At 36.1% G+C, this 13,510-nt stretch overlaps 1 protein-coding gene across 4 annotated transcripts in view; it reads right to left on the bottom strand.

Annotated features, from left to right (window-relative positions):
- The window catches only part of POU6F2 (POU class 6 homeobox 2), a 312,905-nt gene extending 302,008 nt beyond the window's left edge, over positions 1-10,897 (bottom strand). Inside the window, exon 1 of one of the 4 annotated variants that reach the window (XM_064668011.1) lies at positions 9,546-10,897. In XM_064668011.1, coding sequence (XP_064524081.1) covers positions 9,546-9,650 — 105 coding nt within the window. In that variant the 5' untranslated portion in view covers positions 9,651-10,897. Of the gene's footprint in view, positions 1-8,794; positions 9,486-9,545 lie in introns of those variants that run through there. The other 3 variants (XM_064668022.1, XM_064668000.1, XM_064668032.1) reach the window with 3 other exon arrangements.
- Between the last annotated feature and the right edge of the window lie 2,613 nt (positions 10,898-13,510).

The raw sequence follows: 13,510 nt of genomic DNA, 5'->3' as shown, positions 1-13,510 counted from the left end.
ACTAAAAAAATGAAAAAACTAACAGCTATTTTTAATGAAACTTTTCAGGAGCCAATTTCAGTCTTGTTTTTCCAGAATTAAGGGAAATAACATGAGCATTTTTACAGTTTGGTCTGCAGGACTGACTGAGGGGAAAAAAAAAAAGACTAGTTAGGATAGAATATAATTAATATCAGTCAGAATGGAGTACACTGGATTTAATTTTAGTGTTCTTCTCTTTTGCTTTCTGTGCCTTCTTTCAGGCTAGTTTGGGAAGCACTAATTAATCAAACATTGTAAACTACACTAGTAAATTTGCTCATGTAAGGGCTTCTGAGTCTGATGGAACAAGCTTAAAGGCTTCTGGTGATCATGTTTGTCCAAATGTAACTCTGTTTAGCTTCAAAGATTTACTTCTGATGAATCCTGATAAACATCAGATTGAAAAGAGACCCCAAGAACACATCCTGAACATGTTAAACATCTGTTTGAAGTTTAGTGTGCTTTTATATTCTTAGGGAAATATGAGGCTACTTTGCAGCTTTTCTTTTTTAATTCAGAATGTAACTGAAATTCACCTACATCCTCTAATGTTTGTTGTATGAGAAATGAATGATATCACAAGACCAATGAGGCAAAAAAATTCGCAACACACTGGCCAGATTAAAAGCACAGATCTTTGTATATTTCTTAATTCAATAAAATGCTGTGGTACTTCATGGTCAGAAGGAAATATGCCCTCAGCAGCGTCTGTTTCTTCTGTGTCCTTCATGAGAGTCAAAGGGTATTTTACAATCCAATCCAATGCTGGATATAACCTTTTAAATAAATAAACCGTGGTTTAAGGATTTAGAAAGCACTGGATCAAAGAATGTAATCTTTGAGATCTAATAACTACAGTGATGGGTATAGCATAAGGACATGAGCAGAATAGAACAAAGGTTTGCTGAATATCCACAGTGCCTCTTGGGTTAAAATTCATTACAGAGTCACTCTAAATCCCCAGTTAAGGGGCAACCCTAAATTTCTCTTCTTGCTAAAATCCAACACGAATTTAAAAAATAAAAAAACCCCAACGTATTTAGGGGAAGAAACTCCAATCTTCAGCATGTTTTTTGTTGTTTGATTATTCAAAATCCAGGTCTTATTTTCCAAACACCTGCCAATTTCAGGTGCAGCTTTCAGGTTTTTGGCTACACACCCCAAAACACAAACACACACACACACATACTGAGACGTCTGCTCTCCAGGATTAACTGAGTGGAAGTGGAGAACAGGCTTTTTTTTTTTTCCAGTTGTACATGTCTATATCCCATCGAAACTAGGGGAGATAAAAGCCCTTAGCATTACATTGTCTAATGCACAATACCATGTTCATGTGAGATTTCCCAATAAGTTGTGGGAATACTTGTGGATGTGCTCAAATGGTCCCATGATTACCCTTTAAATAAGCAATATCACTAAACAAAACAAACAGATAATTGTGTTCAGAGCTATTGCAAACCCTTCATACGCTGTTTAGAGTAGTCCAGCTTGTCTTCTGTGAGGCTTTGAAATTGTAAGCTTTGCTCACCAAGTGCCACATCCAAGGTTTTCTTGCCTACTTTGGTGAGCAGCTGCAGCAGGTGGTGAATACTGCATCCAGGACTGATGGACAAATCTTATCTTTTTTTATTTCTCACCATGGGCATTACAACATGCAAGCCATCACTTCTGCCTACTATTCAACTAGCATCTTGTCAAATCTGGCTGCAAGATTAAGCTTCCCCCAATTCTGAATTCAATATTGCAACCCTAAGGACATAAGAATCAAGCTGGAACATTCTGGGTTTTGGGATTGTTTTTTTCCCTCTTAATGGACAAAATTGTTTCTGCTCGAAGATCACAGTTTGCACAGACTATAATGATAAATCATTGTGACTGACACGAAGTTAAATGAGTTTGATGCTTTCTGCTTTATTCTTCCACATTAGAAGCCACTTTTACATTTGTCACAACTTTCAACTTCTGCTCCAAAATACTAGGATCTTCTCATATGCAGATATTATTTTTTGCTTTGTACAATTCATTTGAAGAATGTGAAGCACATTTTGTACATAGAAAGGGATGGGTGCAGTGAAGGGAAGGTAAGACTTAATGACCTGGAATCCTGTGATAGCTGGTTTTTTCCTAGAGTAGCATAATTCTTCTTTATTCTAGATTATTTTATTTCACTCCAACAGAGTCCCGCCTAACAAAGCTGGGGGATGTCTAGGATTCTGGAAGTATTCAGCACTTGGCAGCATTTGGTTCTAGTACCACCAGTTATAGTCATCATGACAGTATTTCAGAAATACCAGACTTAACCACTGTCAGAATTATTTACATCTGTAGTCCTTTTTTTACTGTTATTATTTTTAAAGGTGGATTTGGTAACAATCAGGCACAGTTCTCCACTGTTATAATTAAAAAACCCAAAAATAATCACAGCCTTTATTGTGATATGCTGTGAAAAATGAAAGCTGATGCTAGTTTCCCATTGATGGGAGACAATGAAACAAGGACATGAAACAAGGATATGAAACATTCTAGTCTTTAATATTGTTGCTTCAGTCTTAGTCTATGCTGCAAATTTACATTTAGTCATTCATTTTCTGCAAAAAAAGACAACTTCCAGAAACAGGTTAAAGCTGTCAGTTTTTTATTCTGGTAAAACTTCACTGCACTTGAAACATGAGAAAAGCTCAAGTAAAAACTGAATTAGAGCTCCACAAGTTGCCTCAGCAAGTGGAAAAGCAGTTAGAGATGTAAACAGTTTAGCAGAAAGTACGACATTCTGATACAGAATCAGTATCACTTATGTCCAACAGCAACTGTTGTGTAATACTATTAAAATGACTTTCACTAAAATGTTTGCAAAAACCTCATGTTCTGTTATTTTCTATTTCTTGAAACTCGTTTCCATAGCAGGGGGTGGCTAAAAAAACACTTTTGTCTTTTACCGTTGCCCCCATAATATTTCCCTTTTGGAAGTGCCATTACATAGCTGGATTGTGTCTTCTAAACACACTTGAATCTGAGATCCTTGAAAATGCTAGAAACTTATAAAATAAAAATTACGTTATGGAATCAGTGACTGAAATAGAATGCAGTTCCATTTTAACACAGTTTTGGGTTTTTGTCCTTTTTCTTCTGGTCCTATTTCCCTTTACAATGCCCTTCCTTATTTGTGGGTTCAGAGCTCTCTCGAGTGTGATTTTGCAGCACTGCTTATCAAATTATTGGATTTCTTTTACAGTAAGGTGGCACAGGAAAGCCCACCAAGACAAGACCTATGTGTTTTGACAAGAACAGCTATAAGAGTCCTACCCTGTAAATTCTCATTCACATGTGAAAGATTGTTCGGAATAAAGATTTTTGCATTCCCTATTTCTCTACTCACCCTTTTTTTATTAAACTTTCTCCTACTACCACTTTTAGGAATGGCTAGAAATTTAGAACAGTCTCTTGATCTGCGAAATTTTCTTTTGATCTAACAGTTAGATAAAGCTCTACTATGGAATAGCACTACCAGTGAACAGAGAATCAGCAGCAAATATCAACAACTAATATTTCTCTTTTGAAGAGAAATATTACACATCACAGCGGTTTCAAAGCCAATATCAAAACAAAACCCCTGAAGCTATAGTCCATTTAACTGTAGCCCTGATATCCTCAAAAAGTAAAAGTGTTCATGACTTTTGAGTTACTATCTTTAATCCTAATAATCAATTCTAATTGTAGATCAGTTTGCATAACAATTATTTAGTTAGCATTTAAGCCAGACTTTGTTATATTTATCAGCAACAGCAGTAACTCAATAGGCAAGTTGGACCAGATCCTGAATCCTGTTGAATTCAGTATCATACTGTGCACTTGAAGATTTAGCAAATGCAGACTTCTTTTATGGGCTTAAGTGATTTGCTGACCACCTTTGAAGTACACACTTAAGTCTAGTTAAGTTTAGTGATAGATAAACACGCATATATTCTAAATGATTTGATCTGAGGTTCTTCCTGCCATTTTTACAATTTCAGAGTAAAAAACTGCATTACAAACAAATGCTGCTGAATAATGCAAATCACAGAAAAAAAGAATGTTTTGCCATGTCCTAATCTAATGTTGAAAGTGCTGTATACAATTTCTCTTCGATTGTCCTTTTATTTTCTTCCATTAGAGTTGCAGTTCAGATCAGAGAAGAAAAATAAAAGCTACAGGTCAGTGCAAGATAAGAGGCTCAGCACAGTCACTTCTATGTACTGTACATACAAAAATGGCCCAGATTGATATTTAGTTTATCAGTCTAGAATCTAGGAAACATAACAGAGGTACTCAAATGTAAATGCATTGCCAAAAGATAATAATCTACATCACTGGAGGAGTGTCACTTGCCCAGCAATTTAAAGGTCATCTGACATACTTTATTTTTCTCTTACAATTAGAATATAGTGAATATACATAGAGTGTACATCATAGCTTTTTTAAAAATTAGACCTCTAAATTGGCCTGGCTCACAAGCTAGCAGTTGAGACAGCAGAGTAGTACAGAACAGAAAAGAATAAAGAAATTCCATAAGAAAAAAATATTAAAGATGTTTTTAGAAGGTTGATTTCAATTAAACCCCAATTTTGGTGTGAAAAGAAGACAAATTTTTTTAAGCATGAATTAGAATGAAAAAAATCCATCTTTTCTGTTGTAAAAAGAGAAGTCAACAGAAAAATGCATTCTTTTGCTGGAATCTAGGCCTAGGACCAAAGAATTTACATATATTAAATTAATGAGATCCAAACTTCTCTACAACAAATATTTATACTGTAAAATATTACAGCCACATTCCTGCATATCCTTACAATAATAATTCTTAGGGACACAGTATTCTAGAGAGTGTATACAACAGCAGGTTTCTGCAAAGATGGAATGCTTCATTATCAGAGTACCAGCTTGTTCATAAATATTAAAAAGTACATTTTTGAAGTTTTTCAAACATAATTCTCATTGTTTCATTGTCTCTCTGCTACTGAAAACAGCAGCCAGTGCGTACCTGTCCAGAAATATCTCTCTCGCAGTCTTGAACTGCAGAAAACCACTGCTGGTGACTGTAAAGGACAACAATGTCTGTGCTGGACATAGACTAAGCAGACAAGGGGACAAGTAGTCTGACCTTACTTATGCAAGTAGTCATGCTTACAGTGATGGGTCTAATTCTTGCTAGAAAGAAGGGGATTTGTCCCAAACTGCAGACGAAAGGACGCAATTCCCTGGTGTCTTATAAAAGTGGGTCTTAAATTTACATGTAAGATGGTTCTTTTGCTTGTATATGTTATAGGCAATTCTTTATATTCGATTAAAGATTGAAACAGGTATTCCAAGAGAAAAGTCCTCTACTATTACAAGAAAAATCACTTAGAGATTGCTCAAGACAAACTAACATTATAGATGTGATCTTCATTTGGTAAAAATTAAACTCCTGTACATGGATTAATCTGCTTTATAAAATAATACCGGCAACAGATCAAACTTCTGAAAAGTGACCCATGAGTTACAGAAAGGAAGGGCTTCTCTGAAACACTATCCCCCTGCTCTATTGTTGTTAATCATTGGGAAGAACACAAAACAAAATTTAAAAAAAAGGCAACAAACTGAAACAGATCCACATTGGTTGCAACAACATATCAGTTTCACAAACTGGGCTTCAAATCAGCACTCTCTATGGGAAAAGAGAACGTTTACCTTTGCATAAATAGCATTTACTACTGGTGAGATCATATGGAGGATACCACTGAAATACAGAAAGTAAACACACTTAACTTTTAGAAAGAGAACTCAAACATAGCAATAATAACTGCAAACACATGCTTATTTGAAGAAAAATGTTACCTAATTTTCTTCCTCTCAATATACAGAGATCTAATTTAAGCTGCCCCCCTCCCCTTCCCGTTTTACTATATTTGCAAGAACCAGTGAACACAGAAATGTGCAGCCAGCCTGGGCCCTCAGGCCGGTGGATCAAGATGGCAGGCTGGCCTGGGCTCCCCCAGGGATAGCAGAGCCAGAAGGGTGATTGGACACAGTGACCTGTCTGCATGAGATGAGACAAAAACAGGAGGGCTGTAATGCTGATGAACTAACCTGTCACTCACAAGCTCAGGTCTGAAAAAAAAAAAAAAAAAAAAAAGGAAAAAGAAAATACAAAGGGAAAAAAAAAAGAAAAAAAAAGATGGAGAGAGGAAAAAAAAGAAGAGAAACGTATAGTACAGGTTTTAGAAACCATACAAGGTGGAGAAATTACAGCATAATTGGAATAATTGACACATTTAATTACCTGTTCATTCAGATATATAAGGAATATGGCATAAAAATCCAGCCAATAGTTTCCATAAGATCAAAACACAATTGAAGAAATAATGGGTATTATCGTTCAGCGTGCAAGGAAGGATGCTACAGACTATTGCTGGCAGGAATCAGGGTTTCATGCCAAACACTCCAGTTATGAATCAAAATCACAATGAGCAATGAGCTTCTAGATCTTGACACACTAGGCAAGGAGGTTGTTCTTCAGAGTGGTTGGCTGTTTTATTGCTTGCTTGGGGGAGGAAAGATCCAGAGGGAAGGCTCACAAGCAATTCTGCACCCTGTGTCCAGTACACTCAGGTGCTAGGTAATGGTCAGGATCGTAGCACTCTGCCCATCATTGACATCACCAGTGGGAGCCACTGTGGACACTGGTGATGAGAGACAGATGAAATCCAGATTTTTTTTAAAAAATTGGAAAATGCATTTAATGATGAACAAGTATTTGGTGTTCAAAATACCTTTAAATCAGTATGCTCCTGCTATTACATTCATGTCATACACAAACTGGTGTTGAACTACAAATAACTGCTAGTGTTTCAGATCTCCATTATATCAGTGTTGTATATGTATAGTTTGGATTTTTAATTAGGCAACTTCACACTCCATTAGCGGTAAACAAGACTGAGTTTAAAGCTACACTTCCAAGATTACCCAAAAAAAAAAATTGTTCTCATGGTTGAAGAAAAACACAATTCTGAAATAAAAAGGCAAAATGATAAACATTTATTTAAGTTTTTGCTTTTGGAAGTTTGAAAGTTAATGAAGACTTTTAAGAACTTTTTCTAGTAGCATCGGGAAATAAAGGTCTCTTCTAAAAATATGTAACAACCAAATATCCAAATCTTTATTATTTATCACTACTAAATATAGACTTACAGTGTGAAAATATTTTCTGGCATAAGGTTTGCCTTCTGATAGTTATTTTCTGTGAAATTTCATAGAGAAAAGTCTATTTCTATATTCAGCAATGTTCGGTAATTATACTGATTGCTCTGAGGTTCCAAAGTTTTAACTAACTCTTTTATTATACAACTAGAAGATATATAATTTTTTATCAGAAAAAAAATTGAACTTTTTGTTCTATCTTAACACATACCTAATAACAACTGAACACTGGACAATTAATCAAAAACAAAAACATACTTGAAAATTTTGTGGACTTATGAACACACTTGGATGTGCACACTTACACATATGATATGTAAATATGCACACACAGAGATCTAAAAAAAATGTTTGCAACACCTAAGACAGTAAATTTCAGAATAATAATTACAAATTCTGATGTAAACCCCAAAAGAAGTTAGTCACCTAAAATAGCTAAATGTATTTTTCTTTGAAGTCCATGCTTTTGTTACTGATTTTAGGAAATGAAATACACTAACACGATATAAACATTTTTGCAGACATTCACTGAACTTTTTTTAATTGATGAAATATGGAATGTTACACACAGAAAAAAAAAAAATCCTTTTATCTTTTCCAGCCTCAAGATCACTTTCTGAGTGCTGGTAAGCTTTCAATAAAAAATAGCTAACTTACACTTTCTTATATGCCAAAAAAGTTACATTAAAGAGATATTGCTAGCTTTGCGATTTGTTTCAGCGTACATTTTCTGTCAAGTGTATTTGCTCAAAACCTTACCATTGTATCTGCCTTTGTATCATTAAATATATATCTTTAAGACTGACCAAATAAAACAAAAAGGTAATTAACACACTCTAAAATACATATTTTCACATAATGTAGTACTAGCAAACATGCCCCGCTTTTTAGGTAGAAGCCAGCATAATAGAAAGCTGTTAATGTTTGGAGGATTTTTATAAAAAATGTATCTTCTATTTTTAAAATATTTAAAGCAATAAAAGTCTATGGTAAACATGGTATTACATATTTGACATTTTCCACCCAGAAATGCATTACTGTGTACGATGGTATTAATAAACCATGTGCTTTGAGGGACTTCTGTGCTTTGACATAATTTAGTTGAAAACAGCGTGTAGATTGCATATTTTTCCACCATCGTATCAGCATATAGAAAACAAATACTATGTCATCACCTCAACAGCATGCATTCACTATATTGGAAACATATGCAAAAAACCAAAAACTTTTGAGAGTTCAGAAAATTCCCTTTACCAGAGACTGATTTACAAACCAATGGTTAATGACAAAGTGTTGAGCACTTAAAATTTTGTTAGAAAAACAAAAACAGGCACCCTCATCTGACTCTGACTGCATTCATAGGAAAACAGCCCTCCCTGTTCATCAGAACAAAATAATTTAATTTCTTTCCCCACTTCAGGTTATTATTTGAAGCAAATGAAAAGACAATGATTCTTCTCTCTTCTGGCTAAAGCTCAAAACAGCACGGTTAAAACACACATATAAAACCTACAGACTTATCAGAAATCACAAAACAGAAAGAGAAGGACTCACTGACCCATTTGGAAGACAAAGACGACAAAACGGAAAAGCTCTAAAAATCAGCTTGTGAGGCCTTTGAGAGATATTCTTCTGGCATTTCATCACAGCAGCCCCAGACCAGTTCACTTCCCTGGATACAGGGAGGGAGAACTAAATAGAGCTGTTTATTAAAGCTGTTGTGCTGGATTGCATTAGGAAGCACGAGCAGACCACCTGGACCTTTCAGATTGTGGCAGTGTTTAATTTGCAGGCTGCCCCTCTGCAGCAGCAGAGACTACTACATTTACCAAGCTCAATCACACATTTCTGGATTAGGAGTAAAAGAAGAAAAAAAAAAAAATAATAATTTTGAAAAAGCCACAGCCTGTAGTACAGGAAAACAGTCAATATAGAAATAATGAATAGCATTAGAAATAGAAAGCAACTCCCCAGCAAACATAACAGTTTCACTCCTCAGTTCTTCTCCTTCAGCACATTTAAACAAAATAAAACAGCAAATTATTAAATTCATTGATTTGGCAAAGCTCAGACTAAATTATAAACGGGGTTTATTAGAAGAAAAGCTTGGTAATTTAGTTTTATCTAGTGATTCCCTGGCTAGATTATTGTGGTTCTTTTGCCTTTCTCACTTTCAGTACTACACTTGCTGGTAGCTGAAGATACAGATAGAAAGATGGTACTGTAAATATGAATTATGTGAATCATATGGTTAGACCCTTGTGAAAAAAAAAAATAAAAGGGGAGTTGAGAAATGGCTGACTCCATACCTGACCAATTACAGCTTGCATGGTCCCTGTGTCCTGCTGAGCTGAAAGATCGCAATCCATCATATGTAGTCTTTGAAAAGGAGAATGGGGGTTTCTGGCATGCATCTGTCAATCAACTTCTGCACTCACAACCATCACCAAAAGCAAGAGAAAAAAAGTCAAGCTGCTCCACCAAATAGGATGAAACAGTCATGTGACCTTCAGCACACTCACACACATACATACTTCCATGGAACGTATGAATTTTCTGCAGATATGAAATGACATTGACAAATACCCAATACCAAGTAAATAAAGTGAGACAAACAGCTACTCACCAAAGAGAAAACACTTGCTGTAATCTTCAGCCTAAAGATTTAATATACCTAAAAGGTATTTTAAGCCAAGGGTTTTCTTTTGAGCCTAAACTTTTCAGATAAGGTGATATGATTTTATATATGCAGACAGTGGTCAGAACTTTAACCCCTTGTGTTCTCTTGCAGCCTCTATTTTTATTCCCTCCTTTATAATTCTACTTTAAGGCTGTTTGAGTTCTTGATTTTTTTTTCTTTAAGTTTCTTTTGTGTCAAAGTGAAGTGGATTGTGTTGCCTTCTTCAAATGTGCACAAATTATAAGAACTAGACAGAAGAAAATTGCTAACAGGAGAAAAAGGAGCAAGGGCTGAGAAACCTGTGTCTGTAGTCACAAGCCAAAACATGTCTCACCGCTTTACTCCACCAGAAGTCAAATGTTTTCTTTACTGGAAATATATATCAAAGTATTAGTTTATGTGAGCTGTGATGAGCATTAAAAAAATATAAAATATTCAGACTATGTAAATCCTACTTACAGAATCCTTTGCATTTTGAAGGTTAGCAGAGTTTTGGTTCATTCACTGCTCCACTGAACTGACATAAAATCTAGTTACTTACGAAGGCAAACATTACCATTTTTTCTAATGGAAGCAGTTTGTTTCATATATCTTCCCCTCTGAGTTAAGATTTGCAAGAATTTACGAGACTATTTTTTCCTCTTGTCAAAATATATCAGCCACTTGTCTCCAAAAACTGAGTGTCCTGAACAACACACTGCAGCACTGATTGCTGATACGTTATTGGCCAGTGATTTCTGAAGGGTGACATTAATGCAACCTGGTAGCACTTTAACCCTTTGAAGATCAATACAGTCCTCTGGAAATACAGTAGAATAACAGCCCATAAACTTTTTGCTGTATTACATCTTCATATAAATCTTAGTGCATCTTTCTGTCCTCCTAGAATTGCTTTTCAGTTACTAGTGCAAACAGCATGCTTTCCAAAGATTGTCTGAAGCAAAAATGCAGAATTAAAAGTAGTTTAGTCTCTAAGCTTAAACCTAACACACCCTTTCCATTTCAAGTAAATTTCTGGCAATATTTTGAAGTTATTATCTCATTTTTAAAGGTATTGAAAATATTGATCTTAGCTGTTATAGTCAAAGAAATGTGAGAATATCAACAATATTCCAATTGTAGGCACAGCACTTGCCAGTCTAATTTTTCCTACAATATAATTTTAAGATCCAACATGCAGGAGTGTTTGGAATGTGTATGTGTATGTATGTATGTATGTATACATACATACATACATATATATATATGCATATGCATGCAAGTATAAGACAAATGAAATGGGTGTTGAGGGAGTGAGACAGACAGGGATCATCCAGTTTACTTTGCATTGTTTGAGTTTTTAGAATACGATTTTATTTTTTTTTTAATTTTTAAGAAAAAATTTAAGAAAGGAGGTTTTGGTCTGTATTTAAAAAATTAGAAACAAGAAGAACTAACACGCAGATGCAGGGAACAAGAAGTGTTCCTAGGTCAGCAAGATATTTTAGCATTACAAACTTTTCAGATTTAGCATTTTTATAAAGATATACAGTATTAACACTGAAACATTGTCTCAGAGATGGGGAAGGAGAACTTGAAATGGTGCTGCCAACATCTGCTTTGCATTTCATTGATAAACATAATTAAAATGCACCATTTGTGCTGAAATCTTATCTGCTTCTTACTCATGAAAGAAAATACACTGAACTAATACCTTGGTCTGCCTTTTGGTCAGCTGAGAATTTCCTGCGGACTCATCCTTCAGGACAGTTCTGTGGAAAAAACAGACAGTATTGTGAAGGCCATAATCAACATCCGTATTATCACAAGCAATTCAAAATACAACTGGTAAGTGGGTGAGTGAGTAGAGGAGATTGCCTCGGCTGTCTCCAGGAAAACACACACACAGAAGTCAAATACTGCATGTGAAGCTGAAAGGAAAGTTAAGGATGTCTATTTTATAGTTCCTCTTCAGGAGGAGCTTTTTTTGCAGCGAATATGCATAAACACCTATCAAATTCCCTTAACTTATTTAAGTAACTAAACCTGGCAATTACCACTGCACGGGTTTTTATTAGCAAAGACACTGACATAGACATATGTTGCACCACATAAATAAGCACAGCATTGTATATACAAGTCTGTTGCACCCTTATGCACCAAGAAACCAACTATTGCGTTGCGCACACTCAGAACTGCAAGAGCTTCTTCCTCCCAAAGTGAGATATGTGCTGCCTTTCTTTGTGCCATAATTAAACTATATTTCCAGGAAATGCCAGTCTATGCCGCCAAATGTAAAACAACATCCCTGCACCTAATGCTTCTGCATAAGTCACGTCACCACTGTTAATCTGAACAGCAGTAAGAGCCTCTTCTGCTACCCCTGGAGCTGCCCTTACCTCTGAGGAGCTGGAGATCTTCACCCTCAGCCACATCTACCTGGTCCTGTCTGTAGGGGCTGCACAACTGGTCCCTGGACACTGTTTCAGTTTTGCTACTCATCTTTTGAGCTTTCCACAGGCCATCTCCTATGAGGTTTGGTCCAGTTTTGCCTTTTTACTTACTGTAAGGAATTCTCTCCCTAACACATCATTTCCCACCCCCACCCCCCCCCATTTCCTTTGCTGCTGAAGAGATTATTTAGCTCTCTTGTCAACAGTCAAAAAGGTGAGAGCAAGGTAGCTCCTAATCCGCCACAAGCAGACTTGGGTGGAGAGATGGGTGCAACAGGGGAACTCCACTGGCCAGGTTCCCTTTAGCACTGGCAACTTGAGGAAAGCTATTGAAGGACAGAATGACAAATACTGCTTACAAACCAGCTGTGCTGTATCCCCAACAGAGACCTTCTGGTCTCCTTTGAAACTTTTCATCTGTGGCTCTCCCTCAGCGTACCCAAGAGGAAACTGCTTATGAAGCCACAGCAATATACAGCAGATATGCCTTCCTATATGCATGCCCCTTCAGCACCGGGCACAAAGAGACAGGAATGCATTGCTGAACCTAAGATAGTTGAGAGGGGGGCATTGATCAAGGCTTACAGATGGAGGAGGCTGTTTTATCACTTAATTTGTGACAGTGCAAATTCAAGGTGATACAAAGCCTGTGTTTTGAGCTGCACATCAGATCTCTGACAGCCAGGAAGAGTAGAACTCCCCGGCAACACTGAATACTTTTGTCTGCAGTAGATTTTCCCTTTTTAATTGAAAGAACAAAAAAAATTAAAGTGGTACTTTTGAATAGAATAGCTTGAATTTACCTCTCAGCTACACACCTAAGAACTTGTGAAAATAGTATTACTGTCTATAGTAATTTGTCTTATGTTTTCCAGGAGAATATATATTTTCTGGATGACAAAACCAATGGTTAGAATTATACAGCAATGCAAACCCGAATTACTTAATAGCTAAACTGTGTTAGAACACACATTCATTTTTTAAAGCTCATTATTTATAATTGTTTATGGTTCCTCACTTCACAAACTAGAAGCCTAGTGATCAACAGAGACCAGGAATTTACTAAAATACCTTTAGGCACTTGCTCACATGCCATAGCAGAGCTTGCAGCAGATTTAATGAATCAAGCAAGGGATCCTCCTGCTTCTTACAGCATTGGTAC

This window comes from Pseudopipra pipra, chromosome 1 (assembly GCF_036250125.1).
Source record: "Pseudopipra pipra isolate bDixPip1 chromosome 1, bDixPip1.hap1, whole genome shotgun sequence".
Taxonomy (NCBI): domain Eukaryota; kingdom Metazoa; phylum Chordata; class Aves; order Passeriformes; family Pipridae; genus Pseudopipra; species Pseudopipra pipra.
This window is presented reverse-complemented; position numbering and strand designations above follow the sequence as displayed.